The sequence below is a fragment of the Panthera tigris genome, chromosome A1 (assembly GCF_018350195.1).
Source record: "Panthera tigris isolate Pti1 chromosome A1, P.tigris_Pti1_mat1.1, whole genome shotgun sequence".
Taxonomy (NCBI): domain Eukaryota; kingdom Metazoa; phylum Chordata; class Mammalia; order Carnivora; family Felidae; genus Panthera; species Panthera tigris.
This window is the reverse complement of record NC_056660.1, coordinates 7,444,089-7,461,267: the sequence shown is the minus strand read 5'-3', so window position 1 is coordinate 7,461,267 and position 17,179 is coordinate 7,444,089. Positions and strand designations below refer to the sequence as shown.

Below are 17,179 nucleotides of genomic sequence, written 5' to 3'. Positions count from 1 at the left end.
CGCTGAATTTTCGCAGACAACCTACCGTGTCACCAGCACCCTGTTCAAGAAACCAGAACTTTGCCAGCACTCTAGCAACCCTCTTTTACCCCCCCCCCCCATAACTGCCCTCCACCGTCTGACTTCTGCCACAGGCTCCTTGGTCTGACTGTTTTGTGTCTTTGGATGCAAATGCTTTTTTAAAAACTGAATTGCTTTAATTTAACTTAAATCCCAAACGTGAGATGAACTCGGAGACGCAGCCTGAAGCTAGCAGCATAATTTATCTTGTGCGAGAGGCAAGAGGTTTCCTTGGGGAGGAAAATAGCTGATTAGCAGCCACAGTTGTTTTGGGGCGCGCAACCGTTCTGGCCAGGAGCGCAGAGAGGGCAGGAACCGGCCCCATCTCTAAGGGCTCGGCTCCTCACCTCCCGGGTTGGTCAGAAACGTAGTCATCAAAGCAATGGCTTCCCTTTTCTTTCCTCTTTGGTGTAGAAGGAGCCTGTAGATGCACCCCCCCCCCCACCCCGCAAATGCAGAAACACTACTACTTAGTTTCCAAGCCCAGATTCCCACAAAGATAGCTCTCCCCCCCCCCTCTTTTGCAAGTCTCTTGATTTCATTCTTTGAACCTGTGATTGGAGGTTAAAGTGCACCAGGTTGGAAGGAGGAGGAAGCTCTTAACAATAAAGGTTTGAATATTTCGCGGTGATCGGGTCGCAGCCCTCTCTTGAGCTCCCCTCTCCCCTTATCTTTTAAAATGCAAATCGTGTTTCGGGGGGTTGTGCGCGGGGTGCGCGCTGCGCCTCGACGTCTCCAGCCATTGGTGTCTGTGTCATTACTAATAGAGTCTTGTAAACACTCGTTAATCACGTAAGGCCGCCGGCCTGGGGCTCCGCACTCCAGCCTGTGGCGGGTCTTCCCCGCCTCTGCAGCCCAGTGGGGAGGAGGTGGGAGGAAAGAAGGAAGAAAGGGAGGAGGGAGGAGGCAGGCCAGAGGGAGGGACCGCCTCGGAGGCAGAAGCGCCGCGAGGAGCCAGCGGAGCACCGCGGGCCGGGGCGCAGCCAGCCGCCGCTCTCGGCGCCCCCCTCGCCCCTTCCCCTTCGCGCCCCCCGGCAGCCTCCAGCGTCGGCCCCCAGGCAGCATGGTGAGGTTTGCCGTCGGGCCCTCGCCACCATGTACGTGAGCTACCTCCTGGACAAGGACGTGAGCATGTACCCCAGCTCCGTGCGCCACTCTGGCGGCCTCAACCTGGCCCCGCAGAACTTCGTCAGCCCCCCGCAGTACCCGGACTACGGCGGCTACCATGTGGCGGCCGCGGCCGCCGCGGCCGCGAACTTGGACACTGCGCAGTCCCCGGGGCCGTCCTGGCCCGCGGCGTACGGGGCCCCGCTCCGAGAGGACTGGAACGGCTACGCGCCGGGGGGCGCCGCGGCCGCCGCCAACGCGGTGGCGCACGGCCTCAACGGGGGCTCCCCGGCCGCCGCCATGGGCTACAGCGGCCCGGCCGACTACCACCCGCACCACCACCCGCACCACCACCCGCACCACCCGGCCGCCGCGCCTTCCTGCGCCTCGGGGTTGCTGCAGACACTCAATCCCGGCCCTCCCGGGCCAGCCGCCACCGCCGCCGCCGAGCAGCTGTCCCCGGGCGGCCAGCGGCGGAACCTGTGCGAGTGGATGCGGAAGCCCGCGCAGCAGTCCCTCGGAAGCCAAGGTAGGCGGCGGCGGCGCCCCGCCGGAGGGGGCTGCTGGGCCGGCCGCGCGGCCCGCGCCGACCCGGGCGTCCCGAGCCGTCTGGGAGCCGGGCGCCAGGAGGGCCGGAGAGGGAGACAAAGTCAGGGGGCCCCCGACTGCCGGGCTTCTCTACCGCGCCCGGGCTGGCGGGGTGGGGGTGGGGGGCGGGAGGGAACAAGTGGGTCTCCCAACCCGTGTTTAGGTTAGGGCAGAGGAGAGCCTTCCTCCTTCCAACGTCCCAGCACTCCCAGGACACCCCCAGGAATGTGGGCGTAGCACGGCTGCGTAGGAGTGGGAACGCGCGTCGCCCGCCCTTGGTGCCTCTGGCACTCGGTGCGCAGCTTGGAGCCGCCGGGGAAAGGGAGCCTCGAACTCCACCGAGCCGGGCTTCAGAGCCTTGCTCTCCACGCCGCTGAGCCGCTCAAGCAGAGGGGTGCCCTGGGGAGCCAGGAGGGCGGCGAGGCCGCGCGTGGGACCGGGGTCAAGGAATCTCAAGAGCTAGGGCGAATAAGGGAGAGCCGGCAAAGCTGCTGTTGCAGGAAAGGCAGGCCCCAGGAATTAGGCGGAAGGGAGCGCGCCCCGTCATTGAACTCCTTTGATTTGCAAAGGAGTTCGAGCCGCCCGAAGCTGGAGGGCTAGGGGCAAGAAGTCGTGGGTGTCCTTTTGTGTCTGCAGAGGGAGAAGGGGAAGAATCCTTGGTGGGGATTCAGCTTCTGCTCCAGACAGGGATCATTTCTCCCCACCTTTCCTTTCCAGGGTCTCGGGGCTGGGGCTGTGTGTGTGTGTGTGTGTGTGTGTACGTGTGTGCACGCGCAACCATGTTCAAGAAGCTTGCTCAGGAGATATCCCTGCAGACATCCTAGGTTTGCCGGACCGCGAGGGCCCATGAGTTCCCGGTCTGCCCCTTCTGCTATCGGGATATGTGTCAAAGTGGGAAGGAAGTGGGAATAGGTGTGGTGGGAGAGTCCTGTTGGCATCCCCTTTTCGCTCCATGAAGTTTTCCTAGCCTTCTGCACTTCCGCTTTTCTTCTCTTCCCTTGTTTCTGGCCCAGCCCGGCCTGCACGCAGGTTATGGCCACTTTGCAGAGGTTTATAGCCAATTACAGCCGTATAAATCAGAGCAGCCGTTGGGGGCTGTCTCCGGGCATCAGTACTTGAGTCACCGGGCACATGCCGGGTGGGAAATGCGGCCGCCCAGGGAGAAGGCCACAGGGCCAGCCTCGGAACCTCGCCTTGGTGCCTTCCCCAAAGGGAGACGCCGTCGCCCGAACCGAGCGCTGTCTCAGAGAAGGCTGTCTTTTACGGAGCCTGCCTGGGGCGCACCTGGCAGCGACCGGGGGTCCTACGGGAGACCTCTGGTGTGTCCCGGGACAGTGGCCGCGGGGCCAGGGCCGGGGAGGGGGGAGAGGGAGAGGGAGGGAAGCCACAGGAGCCCAGGCCGCGGGGTCAGCAGATGAGAGGCCGCTGTGAAGTCCCGCGCCGAGGTGGCAAGGCCGCAGTCGGCGCCGGGCGCCCTTGTGATGTTAATGTCGGGAGGCCGCGGCCCGCGGGCCAGAGCCCGGCTCCTCTGCGGAGCGTCATCTGTCAACGGGCTAGGGGGGTTGGTCCTCGGCCCGGCCCGCTTTGATATACACCTTCCCAGCCCTGCCATTGTCTCTTTTAGGGCCCGGAAAGAGGGTGGCGACTTTCGCAGTCAATAATGAATTCTCACAAGTCCCTCTCATCTCTCCCCTCCTCCAGCCCCCTCCTTGGTTCCCAGGGGGTGCGGGGCGCCTCCAAGGCCCTTGGGGACGCGGGCCGCAGAGCGCGCAGGGGTCCTGGTCACCGCGTCCCCGGCCCGTCCGGCAGACGGAAAGGGCGGCCCTGGCGCAGGAGCCGCTCCCCAAGGCGAGTGTTGCTCCCGGGATGTTCGGCTCGGAGAACTTTCTTGCGCCCCGCTGCCCAGCCCCGGGGGTGCCCCTTTGCGGCTCCAACCTGGGTGCAGTGGCAGCCGCGCCTTGCGCTGTGTGCGTGAGCCAGCCCGAGTCTCAGTTTCCTCATCTGTAAAACGGGCGACTCCCGCCGGTAGCCTCGAGTGGGTTAGCGGCGGTAGCGCGTGTGAACGCGCCCGCCCCTTGCAAGGCTCCCGGGACGTGTTAGTTCCCTTCACTGGCTTCGCAGACGCAGGGTCGGGGCCGCTGCGCCCATTCAAATGCGCCTGCCGGGCCGTGTTTATGTTAATGCGCCTGGCGGGGAGGGGGATGAAAGCGGGGGCCGCCATTTGCTCAGTAGTGGTAATTCAAACAGAATGCGGTTGTTATTAAGGCATTGAAAGGGCTTTTCTTTGATAAGATCGCCTTGTCCTGCATTGTTTGGGACTGTGTTCCCCTTTCAGCGGCTCGGGGGAGCTCCCTCTGATCCGGCCCTGTATCTTCCCAGGGCGCTTTTGTTGTGGTTTGCAAAGGGTTTTACCTGAACAAAGTCGGCCTGCGGGGCATTAAACACCTCCAAGAAACTCCCAGACCCTTTAGATCTTCCTGTAGGATCGGGCACCGGGCGACTGAACCTGTTCGGCTGCAGGATGACGAGGACCTGGGGCCAACGAGGAGCCCCTGCCAAGGGATGACCCAGGACAGACCCGGGGAGACGCCAGGTTCTCGGGCCTGCTCCAACCGCGACGGCACTATTTGTCAAGGCCCTTCAGTAAAACAATCAATCTGAGGTTTAATATGTTGACTCAATCCAATGAGCACAGATCACTGGTCAGGATAGCTCTGGCAGAGTTTGTAGCAGAAATAAATGGGGGTGGGGGGGGGCTCAAAAAAGAAAAAGTGCCAAATGCGAAACCACGTTCAGCCAGGTATAGAATGTCGCCAGCGGGAGGGGTCTTCTTCCTGCCAGACCCCAGCTCGGAATTCCACCAGATGGGCCTCGTGTGCCTAGGAGGTGATTCTGGTCTGTCACATCCTGCACCCACCCCCACCCCCCTTCCTACTGTTAATAAAAGTAGAAAGCAACAGACAGAAAGTAACACCACCACCCCACGCAGCGACACCAACGCATCCCCACGGCCCCAGCTGCTTTTAGGGTGGGCTTCCGTCTTCAATAGGCCAGAAAATGTGAACATTCCCAGGACTCTGGAGACTCTGTCCTGCCCCCTTTCCCTTTGGGCCCAGCCTGCTCCAGTGCTCTGTTTGGTTTACCAAATGGGGGGCTGGGTTCTGCTATCTTGTGTGTAGGAGGTTGGAGTTTTTCTTCGTTTTTAAAAACCACTTAACCCCAAGGTGAGTTTAGTTGTCTCAGATAGCCTCGCACCCTCCCCTCAGGACCCTCTGGGGGGTCTTGTCAGACCCGGCAGGAATCAGCCAAACCCTGGCCCCCCGGGGCAAAGAAGGAAGAGAAATAGCCCTTGGGTTAGGGAGGTTTGTCATTACCCATGACTGATGGGCCGCCTTGCGGTTCCCCGGCCTAACTTCTCCTTCCTCCACAGTGAAAACCAGGACGAAAGACAAATACCGAGTGGTGTATACGGACCACCAGAGGCTGGAGCTGGAGAAGGAGTTTCACTACAGTCGTTACATCACCATCCGGAGGAAAGCCGAGCTGGCCGCCACGCTGGGGCTCTCCGAGAGGCAGGTGCGAACCGCCTTGTTCCCTCCAGGGCTGGTGGGGTTCCCCGGGGCAGAGTTGGAAGCCGGGCCCCCGGAAGCCACCTAGTTCTGTGGGCAGATTAAAGCACAGGTTAGAGGGGCGCCTGGCTGGCTCGGTCTGTAGAGCACGCGACTTTTGATGTCCGGGTTGTGAGTTCAAGCCCCGTGTTGGACGTAGAGCTTACCTAAATAAACAAATGAATAAATAAATCAGGAGGATGGAGAGCATTTCCTCCCGAATGAGTTTAGAAAAAGTTCCTTCCACCGCTAGTTGTCTTTTTCAGGTGTTGAAAAATTTCCCCATTTTCCGGCACCCGGGAGGTGCAAAAAAGAAAAAAAAATACCCCAAAGAACGGAGCAGTACTTTAATTTAACCAGATTTCTATTTGGGTGAAAGAAGACTTCAATTAAAGACCTATTAGCTTTGTGCCCAGCCCAGCGCCTGGGGAAAAAAATGAATACAAGACCCCAATCCCTACCCGTAAAAACTAGAACGAGGCTTGACTCATGAACACTGTATATGGTCTAGAAAAATAAATAAACAAACAAAACAGGCCACATCCACAGCCGGGAAGCCCCACAGTAAATCTCATTCTCAGCTTGAAGGTGAGGACTATTCCATTTCAGTGTAGCTTTGAGAGGCCAAAGGTTGTCATTTTGAAGCACATCCATGCTGGCCTCCGCCTGCTTGTTGTAGAAAGGGCTTTGCAAAGTTTCTTTCCCTTGGCTCTGAGACTCTGAACTTTTCCAGTAAAGTTGTAGATAAAGGTTGCTTTAGAACGAAACCTGGTGAACGAGGGTGGGGGGAGGGGCTCTTCTCTCCCGAGGCCGTACTGGGCTTGGGAAGGGCTCCAGGGCTGGGGCCGTCACGGGGCTCTCGAATGAACGTCTGGGAGAAGGTTTGGGGGTCCTTTCGAGAGGGCACTTTTTTAACTGGAGGGGTAGATGCTGGTGCTGAAGGCCATTCGTTTTCCCCCTTGCATCGTCTTCTTCACCCCCCTGTTTTCCCCTCCATTTTCCACGTCCAGGTTAAAATTTGGTTTCAGAACCGCAGAGCGAAGGAAAGGAAAATCAACAAGAAGAAGTTGCAGCAGCAGCAGCAGCCGCAGCCGCAGCCCCCACCGCCGGCACCGCAGCCCCCCCAGCCGCCGCCAGGCCCTCTGAGAAGCGTCCCGGAGCCCCTGAGTCCTGTGTCTTCCCTGCAAGGCTCGGTGCCCGGCTCTGTCCCTGGGGTTCTGGGGCCAGCTGCGGGGGTGTTAAACCCCACTGTCACCCAGTGACCTACGGGCGCCTGCAGCGGCCGAGCACGAGGGCCGAGCCACGAGGAGCATAGACTCTGCTAGAATCCTCAGGAGAGACCCCTCCCCTCCCCTCCACAAATGTACACCAACTGACCTAGCTCTCAGAGGAAGAATGGGGGCCAGGAGTAAGGACAAGGGGGGGTTGGGTTGGAGGCCTCAAGGAAGACATGCTCCCAGATTTTGACTTTTTCTGGTCTGACTTTCTGCCAGCAAGAAGGTGGGATACGATCACTGAGGCTTCATCTCGTCCCGCCAGGGAAGCATTGCCTGGACTGGCGAAACAGACCGGGCTTCCAGCCCCCACCTCCCCAGCTCTTGGCTTCCCAAATCTGCAGGAGGCACCTCTGGTTGAGGGGAGAGAACCACTCAGGGGAACACCAATGCTCAGAGCCAAGATGGCTGCCGCCTACTCACTGCGATCCGAGGGCCCGCTGGGCCCTCCTGCTCAAGGGCAGGCAAGACTCTGTGACTGCAGAAGTCACAGGCGGCTAAGATAGGAACCTGGACCTACCAAAGACTGCAGAACCCCCAGGTCTTTGTCTTTCTTCTCTTCCCTTCCCAGACCAGGAAAGGCTTGACTGGTGTGGGCGCCCAGTGGATGGTGTGAGAGGCGTGGTTATTGGACTCCAGGCCTGACAAGAGGGCCCAGGACAGGGCCTTGTTTAGAAAGCCTGTCACCAGAGCTTCTCTGGGCTAAATGTATGTCAGTGCTATAAATGCCAGAGCCAAGCTGGACTTCCTGTCATTTTCACAATCTTGGGGCTGATGAAGAAGGGGAGTTTTTGTTGTCGTTGCTGCTGTTTGGGTTGTTGGTCTGGGTAACATCCAAGCCAGCATTTCAAAAGCCTTCTGGATCCACGGGGAGAGAAGTGGTATGGTGAAGGGAAGTGGGGGGTATTTGAACACAGTTGAATTTTTTCTAAAAAGAAAAAAAGAGAGAGAGAGATAAATGAGCTTTCCAGATTTCAGATTCTGTATTTATCGTCTTCAGATTTTGTCTGGAATTATTATTTTTTTTTTTTTAAAGAAATGAAACATCTTGTCTACTTGCAACCTAGTGTTGGAAAACTCGGACAGGGAGTGGAGAAGGTTATCTGAACAACCTCATTTTACCCCAGAGCATCAGAAGCCTGAGGGAGCAGGTTTTGAGACCTTCCCTGCCCCCAAGCCTGAGCCCAGCCTTGGATTGTGGAATGTGTGGTTCTCCTGGGGGTGCCTTTGGGCAAAATGCACATCTGAATGGTCAGCTGCTTCCCAGCGGCCAGGAATTATGGGGGGTGGGGGTAAGCGTCCCCTCATATCATCTCCTCAAATCTACACTGACGCAGTTACCAACACTCCCTGCATCAGTGATTCCCTTCAGCCCAGGGATGCCCCACAATCCAGCTAAACAGAAGCATTAAGTAAAAAGGCTTTATTTTCTGCTCTCCCAGGGCAACGTTTCCATGAACATAGTCTTCTGTGAATCACTGGGCATTTCTGTGAGCCCTGTCTCCACCCCTTGTCCTTTCTCGCGAAATCCTCCCCCCCCCCCCCTACCCCACAAAGAATTCAAGAACCAGTATAAGGAGAGCCTTTCAGTGGTGGTTGCTTGTTATCTGGCCGACCCGCTGGGGACCGGGCTGCTGTCCCTGAGGTTTTTGGGTCCTGGAAGCCACCGAGCAGGGCCCGGGGAGAAGGGCCTCGCTCTCGATTCCGGTCTTCCCACAGGCACCTTCGGGTCCTAATCGCGGCCCTCCGCCGAGGGAGGAGGTGCCCCGAGGGCTGCGGAGGAAGAGCCGAGCGGCGAGACCTAAATACCGCCTGCAGCATCTCCCCGGTCCCGCGGCCCTTCCGGGTGGCATTCCGCTCGCTCGGGGATTGAGAAAGGGGCGCTGGCGGCCCGGGCCGCGGGCGCCCGGCTCGGAGCCGCAGGGAGAGAGCCCGGCCCGCCTCTCGGGCTGCGGGGTCCTTTGAGCCCGGTGGGGTGGGGGTGGGGGGTGGGGGGGTGGCGATCGCCGCGAGGTTAGCCCTCTCCCCCCGGCGCCTCCTGCGGAGTGGGGCCGCGGGGAGGGGGGCGCGGACCCGCACCCGGCCGCGCCCACCCGCCCCCCGCCGCCGCCGCCGCGGTTGCTATGCGTTGCTGTGAAACGCCTGTCAATAAACCCTGTTTGGACAGTGCCGCGAGAGCACAAGGGTTGTTTGCTTAGTGGTTAGAGGTTCAAAAGTCGGCATTGTCCCGCGGCAAGCGATTACAAGTTCTTCCCCTCGCCGGGTCCGGCCCCCCAGCACTGACGCCCGCCGCGGGCCCGCGCGCCAGGCATCCGGGGCGAAGAGGGGAGCTCGGCTGCTCTCTGAAATGCAGGCCCGGGGCTGCGAGCCGCCCGCCGGGCTCCCAGGTCGGGGAGGGGGCGGGCCAGGAGGCCCCCGCCCCCCACCCGGTGCCGACGAGGCCACCGCGCCTGCGACGCCGAGACTCCCCCTTCGAGCAAACCCGGGGAGGGGGGGAGGAACACGGGGACGTGGCGCGAGCGGGCAGTGCCGCCGAGGAGGCGTGGGGGGGGGGGGCGGCGGTTGGCGCTGGGACGCCCGGGTGTGTTGTTGAAAGGGCGGCCTCGCAGCTGCCGGGGCCTCCGGCTCTGGGACCGGGATGACTCCGCTTCCCTCCGGATTCCTCGGCCCTCCCGGAGCTCAGGCCGCCAGGGGGCGCGCGCGCTCTGGGAAGAGCGGGGATCCGCGCCCGCGCTCCTCCCCCGCGTCCCGAGCGGACCCGGAAAGGGACTCGTTCGGAGCCCGCTGGACGGTCGCAAGCTCCAGCGCCTGTCCCACCGCGGCTGCCCCCCATCTGGGGCGCCGCGAGGCTTCTCCACTGTGGCAGCGAGCCTGTTGCAACTCAGGCGGGCGCAGGAGATTCTTCAACCGGTTGAGCTGTTCAAGAAAACCAAATTTGGGTGAAGGGAGTTACTCGCCTTCCTAAAAGGTCTTCTTGCACAAGATTTTTTAAAAAATAAAAACATTACAGTAATACGGATATGATATTAATATATAGAAAGACTGAGAACTTAGGATACATATGGGGGGGGGGGATGGACCCGTATTGTTGAACTCCTGTCCAAACAAGGCGTACAAGGGAGGCCCGGCTGGCTCAGGCGACTCTTGATCTCAGGGTCGTGAGTTCAAGCCCTATGTTGGGAGTGGAACCTACTTATAATTTAAAGGGAAAAAAAAGTTTAAAAAAGCATATATGGAGAGAAGACGGTTTGAGTCCTTTTTTTCCCTTCTGTGAACAATTCATGGCTTTATCGTATTCATCCCATAAAGCTAACAAGATGGGCCCTTAATGAAAGTAATGAAAATTTCAATCAGTTTCACTTCTTTCTGATATTATCTATAAGAGTCCTACAATAGTCAAGAAAACTAATCTTAAATGGAAATCTATATATATAAAGAGCAGTATTCTTGCTGTGGTTATCCACAGCCACTCAGGGAAAAAAAATAGGAGAAGGCAGCAAGTAGAAATAAAGAACTTCAACTACACTGAGCACCTGGCTGGCTCAGTTGGTAGAGCGTGTGACTCTTGATCTCCCGGTGGTGAGTTCAAGCCTCACATTGGACCATTGGGCCTAGAGTTTACTTAGGAAAAATAAAAATCTTAAGATCTAAGGGGCATTGTTTGCACCTTGTTTTAGAGAGGGGCTGCTATTTACTAGTTTAATGACCTCGGGGAGATTTCCACCACTAATGGGGGGAATTAAATAAGGTAAAAGTAAGGGAATGCAATTTACAGCACACACGTAGGATTAATCCCCAATAAGGACAAGAACTACGGCCGCATCATGAGCCATCTCTTGTAAGGAAGAATCCTTACAGAGAACCTGTGAACAGGGATGATTCCTCAAATCACACATGAAGTTTTTCGAATTCATTGTCTCACTCACTTTGTCAAGTAGCCCCCAGTCCGTTGTCTCTTGATTTCCACTGCTGAGGCACCTGCATACAATCTCAAGTGACAAAGCACTAACATTCCAGACACGAAGACCTCTCACTGCCGTGCATAGTTAACTTTTCATCCACCGGGAAAAACATCCCCAAACCCTTCTTGTTGTAATGAGGAGACTCAGATTAGTTGAGGAGGTAGGGACATCGATCAGGACGCTTTCAACCCCAAAGGGGCAGAGAGGCAGGTATTCTAATTAGATGGCATTGAAAGTTTCTCTATTTTGAAGTAACTTCCCTTCCGATATCTCAATGTCCATTCTGTACTCTTCTGGGAGACACCCCAAAAAGTTGCTGTGGAGTTAATTCTTTAAGGCTGATTTCATCCCTTGAAGTAATTTCAAGCATTTGACTCCAGTGCCCACATTTTCCCCTTACACTGAAACCACAGCAATAGGTTTCGTGTTACATTAGTTTTGTGGAAGATACGGGACACATTCATACCTAAATAATGTAGATTAACTTGTTCACATTTTAAATTAGCAATTGTTTTCTTGAATAACATTGAGATCACACAAACTTCTAACCTCGATCATTCTGTTTTTTTTCTTTTTTTATATGCGGAAATTTATTTTTTAAGATGCTTTGTTGGCAAATTGGCTAACATACAGTGCATACGGGGGTAGATTTTCTCGAAGAGTACGAAACATGATGTAAACAACACAAAACCTCTCACACTCCAAACCAAGAAAGTAGAATCTCCCAGTTCCGGAGATTATACCAGCATTTACCGTGACATTGTTCTCTGAAGAATCAGTCTTTGAAGAATCAGTTTAGAGAGGGTGAGGGCCAGTACATAGATGACCTTTGGGCTCCTAGGTCTCTAGCACCCAAACATTACGTTTGTTTCAACAACAGTTTTTCCATTTCAGAATTTGTCATTAACCTCAGGGGATATTGCTACTATGATGATAAAGTTAAATAACCAGTTGGTTTTCTTTCTTTCTTTCTTTCTTTCTTTCTTTCTTTCTTTCTTTCTTTCTTTTCCCTGCAGGATCCTGGCGATTCTGTGCTACAGGTCTGTCTAATCCATCAACCAGAACACAGCCCGTTTGGGTCCATGAAGAATTCCCTGATATTAAATGATAACCAGTCTCTCCACACGTACATATTTACATAAAAAAATAATATTCAGGTCATGTCTTGGGTTTTTGTGCCCAGTGTTGTTTTGGTAAAGTAGGAGCCCAGGCATTTCGTGCATTTTAATATTTGTGTTTTGATTTCTAGGAAAGGAATTCTTTTCTAATTGTTTATGTGTTATCAGAACTTTCAGGATTGACAGTTTGCTATCATAACGCATTGTAGCTGTAGTATGACGATGACAGGTTTTATGCAAGTGATAGTTGAGAAATTTCTCTCCAACCTCAGGAAAGCAAACAATGAAAACCAATACAGGAGCTAGTCACTAGTACAAACATACAGTGGCCTGTTGGGTGGCTCTTAAAGAATTTTAACTTATTGGCGATTAGTGGAATAAGTGACAAAGATTAAGTACCTAAACCACACACTAGTTGTTAAAAATGACCCGGGCAGCCTCTGTCTTTTAATTCCTGGAAGACACTTCGGGCATTGTTCTTTCGCTCTGTGTATCTAACGTATCAGAAACAAAAACCACACCAAAAACTCCACAGGATTACATTCTATTTTCAGTTCCCCCACTCCTGCTTTCTAGGTAGAATTAGGTGAGTTGCTAGAAACAAATAGAAGACAGACATAATCAAGCAAGACTTAGAGACCATTGGCCAATAAACCGTAATATAGAAGCGTGTGGGAAGAATCAAAAGAAAGGCTGTGTGCATGTCTGGAATCCACATCCGTAAAATAAAAACATTTTTTCCCCCTGAAACCACTTTATTTATTTATTGATTTATTTGCTCCTATTTTGGGGGTTTTCCTCAAACCACTTTAATGAAAAAAATTCAAATTTCAGAAATCCAAATTCCTTTGATTCTTTCCATTTGTTCCTGTTACAATTCTCATCGTTTCTGCAAATCTGACATAGCCACCTTAGTACTTGGACATCTGCTAGCGATGCATTGTTACACACATTAGATTCAGAATGACATTCTTTATTTTGAATTTTTTTTAACGTTTATTTATTTTTGAGACAGAGAGAGACAGAGCATGAACAGGGGAGGGGCAGAGAGAGAGGGAGACACAGAATCTGAAACAGGCTCCAGGCTCTGAGCTGTCAGCACAGAGCCCGACGCGGGGCTCGAACTCACGGACCGCGAGATCATGACCTGAGCAGAAGTCGGATGCTTAACCGACCGAGCCACCCAGGTGCCCCAGAATGACATTTAAAAAAAAAAAAGTTTATTTATTTTTGAGAGAGAGAGAGAGAAAGAGAGAATCCCAACCAGGCTCCTCCCTGTCAGTGCAGAGCCGGAAGCGGGGCTCGAACCCACCAACCGGAAGATCATGAGCTGAGCCGAAACAGTCAGATGTTTCACTGGACTGAGCCACCCAGGCGGCCCCAGAATAACATTCTTGATTATTATTTTTTTGAGAGGAGGGGATGCAGGTGAGCAAGGGGCAGAGAGAGAAAGAGAGAGGGAGAGAGAAGAGGGCCTTACCCCAGGCTGGACATAACCTGAGAAGTCAAGTCAGAAGTCAGATGCTTAACCGACTTGAGCCACCCAAGCGCCCCGAAACGTCACTCTCGATCATGATCTTAAGCCCACAGAAAGCCAACCAGCAACATTTATTTCTCCTTTCTAGGGCTAGAGTCACGCAACTCACACTTAGTTCTCATTGCGACTCTTGGGTGGACCCTTGGGCAGAACCGAGAACCAAAAGGCCAAATGACCAAGTGAATGAAATGGCCAAACGATCGTGCCGTCTGGAAGCCGTGACGTGAGTTGGGTTTCTAGATGGGCTTGGTATTCCCGAGTAGAGCTGGGCGCCGCTTTTGCAAATCTAAAGCCAGGCACAACCGACGAGAAGCAAGCTGTTCCCTTAGCGGGAACGCCCACCTCTACCCCAGAGAAACCGTCTGGATTTGAGTCTTTGTTTTAGACAGAAAAATGGAAGAAAACTTCGCTCAGGCCCAAACAGAGAAAGAGTCATCCAAAAGAGGCTAGGCTTGCCTGGCGTCAAGGCATCTGCGCGCGGCCCCAGCCACCAGGGAAGATAGACCCTCAGGTGGCAGCGGCCTCACCCCTTCCCCTGCAGCCTGGATGCAAGCGTCAGCGTCCAATCCAGCCTCCCCGGGGGAGGGAGGGGGGGTTCGTGCTGCCGAACCGTCCCCAAGGCCCTGAGAAGCCGCAGCCCAAGCGACACGTGCCTCCTCGAGTTCTCAGCGCTCCTCGGGGGCGCAGGTGGCGCGTCTCTCCCGCCCTCGGGCGCCGGTGGCCGCCTCTTCACCCGCAGGGCTGGAAGACTGCGCGGGGGTCGCCAGGGGTCGGACCGGCCGGCCGCTCGCCCTCGCTGGGTCTCCGCGGTGGCCCAGGGGGTCCCCAGCTTCCTCCGCCACGCCACCTCCCCCCGCGTGGGAGCGCAGCTGGGGGGCCAGCCAGGTGCCAGCTCGGCGGGAAGCCCAGGGGACACCTCCGCGCCACCCTGGAAGTCGCGCTTTCGAGACTGCAGGCGCTCTCTTTTCCTTCTTTTAATTTTTAAAAAAATTTTTAATGTCTATTTTTGAGAAGCAGAGACAGCGCGAGCAGGGGGGGGGGAGAGCAGAGAGAGGGAGACACGGAATCCGGAGCAGGCTCCGGGCTTTGAGCCGCACGCGGGGCTTGAACTTGCAAACGAGAGATCAGGACCTGAGCCGAAGTCGGAAGCTTAACCGACTGAACCACCCAGGGGCCCTGACTTTCTTTCCCTTCTTTGGGACCGTTTGGCTTCAGCCGTTGCTTGTGCTTATTAGTTGAACGTACCGCGCTTTTTCAGGGGGCGTAGCGCTTTGGCGGGGGCGGTACCGGGAACGGGGACCGCCGGCGCTGCCGGGACCCCAGCCAGCCGGGAGCTCGAGAGTCGCTTCCCAGGGCTCAGCCGAGCAGCCCGGGGGACGGGGATGGGGGGCGGCTGCGGCGGCAGCCAGGCCGGAGGGACGATATTCTGAACCGGAGGACGGGAGTGTTGGCGTGCTCGGCGCCAGTCCGAGCGTCCCCGCCCCGCGGCCCAGCCCGCGTCCCGCTAGCGTCGCGGCCGAGCTGGCGCGAGTCCCCGGCAGGCGGCGCTGTTGCCCCGGCTGAGCGGGCGGAACGCAGGCGAGCGCCGGGCCGTAGGGGGCGGGGAGCCGGAGGGCCGAGCTGAGGCAGGAGCGACCCTCCGCGCCAGCATCGGTGTTTCCCCGGACCTTCCGGCAGGGGGCATGGCGTCCGGGGTCTGTCGCAGCGGGTGTGGCCTCGAGCCTCGGGTGCGAACGAACCTGCCCCTTCCCGCCTTCCCCCCGCTGCGCTCTTGCGTTCCCGCGCTCCCGCCCCCGGCCACCAAAGCTGCGGCCTGCGACCTGGGGAGAGGCCACCTCCCCAGAGCCGGGTTGGGGCCCCTGTGCCCGCCGCCCTCGCGGCTCCTCTCGGCAGGGAACAGTCTCCTTGGTTTGCCCCTCGCCAGACTCCAGAGAATTTTCCAGCTTAAATGATTAGTGGCGGTTTGAGGGCTGATCCCCACCCTGGGCCCACTTTGGGAAGTGTGGGGGAGGGGTGGAGGCGGGATCATTCTTAATCTCGTCTCACAGCTAAATAATTTACTAGAGGTTTTCTCTCCCTGCCAATTCCCTTCCCTGCACTTGACTTCCTGCTTTGTGAAGCCCCGGGGAGAGAAAGGCCAAGTCTTCATAAAAGTTAATATTAATAGCGGTGGAGGCGCCCTGCCCGTGGTTTTCCGACACCTGATCATCGCCTCCCCTCCCGAGCCAAGCCCCCTTCCTCTGGTGTTTCTTTTACAATGGGAGATGGGACTTGCGCTTTGGAGTACGTTTGGGAAGTCAGGACACTGGAAGAAGGACGCTTGGGCCACGTTCTTTGCAAACCACATCCTCCTGCGGCTCAAGTGGCAAAGGTCGAGCGTGCACACAGTAGCCGCCCCACAGAAGCAGCGCCCGCCCCGCCGCCGCGGCTCTGGCTCTAGAGCACAGAGTTTAGAGATAAGCGGGCAGGAGAGTCAGCAGGTTTGACAGGAGAGATACCTGCAGGAAGGGAACCGGCAGAGCAAACTCAGTGGAGGTGGGAGTGGGAGGGTGGGGAGAGCAAAACTGACTGGCGAGGGAGAAGTGTTCAGCACGCAGTTAAAAAAAAAAAAAATACAAAAGCAGCGAGGCAACAAACCCGTCTTGTAAAAAGAATACCTAGTGTCAAGGTCACCTTTTCCTAACGTGCGGTCAAAGGATTCAAACATGCGGTCTTTCCTATAGAGAAGTCTGGTTTGGTGTAAACTTTTATTAATGCAAGCGGAGGGCTTGCACAAACAATTCCTTTCAGCAAAGTTAAACAGTGCAGAAGCGTGGGAAAAAACAAAAGTTAATTTCTCCTCTATTCTTTCAATCCCATCCGTCTGAGATAGCCCCGGCGGTATCATTCCAAGAGCTTTTTGTGTTTATGCAAACATATGTTACATACTATCTTGTACTTCCTTTTTGCTTCCTTTAAACAAAAACAAAGTCAAGTCATATTTGTGGGTTGTTTTTATCACTTAATAATGTATCATGGGGATTCCCCAGCTCATTACATGGAAATCCGACAGATTCTTTTTAGTGATCACCACATTTTGTAAATTTAGATAGGTCAGACTCCTATTCATTTAGTCAACAATTTCCTGAATGTTTATTATGTGCTGAGAAAACAGCACTAAGATCACAGACACACACCCCAAACTAATGTAACATTGTGTGTCGACTAGACTCAAATAATAATAATAATAATAATAATAATAACTTGCCATGAAAGGCAGATAACAACCCTGGTATCATAAAATTAAAAAAAAAAAAGTTAAAAAAAGGCCTCTCTTCCTTAGCCAAATTATGGAAAGAGCCTAAATGTCCATCAACTGACGAATGGATAAAGAAGATGTGGTTTATGTACACAATGGAATACTACTTGGCCATGAGAAAGAATGAAATCCCGCCATTTGCAGCAACGTGGATGGAACTGGAGAGTGTTACGCTAAGTGAAATAAGTCAGGCAGAGAAAGACAGATACCGTATGTTTTCACTCATATGTGGATCCTGAGAAACTCAACGGAAGACTGGGGGGAGGGGAAGGGGGGGAAAATAGTTACAGAGAACTGAGGGTTGATGGGGGGTGGGGGGGGAGGGGAAAGCGGGTGATGGGCATTGAGGAGGACACTCGTTGGGATGAGCACCGAGTGTTGTGTGGAAGCCAATCTGACAATTATATTTTTTTTAAAAAACCTCTATTCTTGGGCAGCTTACGTTCTAGTGGGGGGAGACTGCAAATAACCATATTTATTTAACGACTTCGCTACTGACAATATCCAAGTTGCTGTCAGTGTTTTGCTATTATAAACAGTGAAAAGGTAAACGTTTTTTAACATATATCCTTTTAGAGCGCACCTGGCTGGCTCAGTCAATAGAGCAAACGACTCTTGATCTTGGGG

The 17,179-nt window shown here is 55.0% G+C and overlaps 1 protein-coding gene across 1 annotated transcript; it reads left to right on the top strand.

Moving 5' to 3' along the window:
- Window positions 1-1,155: 1,155 nt before the first annotated feature.
- Window positions 1,156-6,625, top strand: CDX2 (caudal type homeobox 2). Its single transcript, XM_042957308.1, has 3 exons — window positions 1,156-1,696; window positions 5,186-5,331; window positions 6,374-6,625. Exons 1-3 carry the CDS (start codon window positions 1,156-1,158, stop codon window positions 6,623-6,625), a joined length of 939 nt encoding a protein of 312 aa, XP_042813242.1.
- The last annotated feature ends 10,554 nt before the right edge of the window (window positions 6,626-17,179 follow it).

What these genes read in the sequence shown, in the direction of transcription:
- CDX2 (XM_042957308.1), top strand. Translation starts at nt 1,156, where the DNA reads ATGTACGTGAGCTACCTCCTGGACAAGGACGTGAGCATGTACCCCAGC. An exon ending in GCAGTCCCTCGGAAGCCAAG is followed by an intron (nt 1,697 to 5,185) that starts GTAGGCGGCGGC and finishes CTTCCTCCACAG; the next exon opens with TGAAAACCAGGACGAAAGAC. An exon ending in TGGGGCTCTCCGAGAGGCAG is followed by an intron (nt 5,332 to 6,373) that starts GTGCGAACCGCC and finishes TTCCACGTCCAG; the next exon opens with GTTAAAATTTGGTTTCAGAA.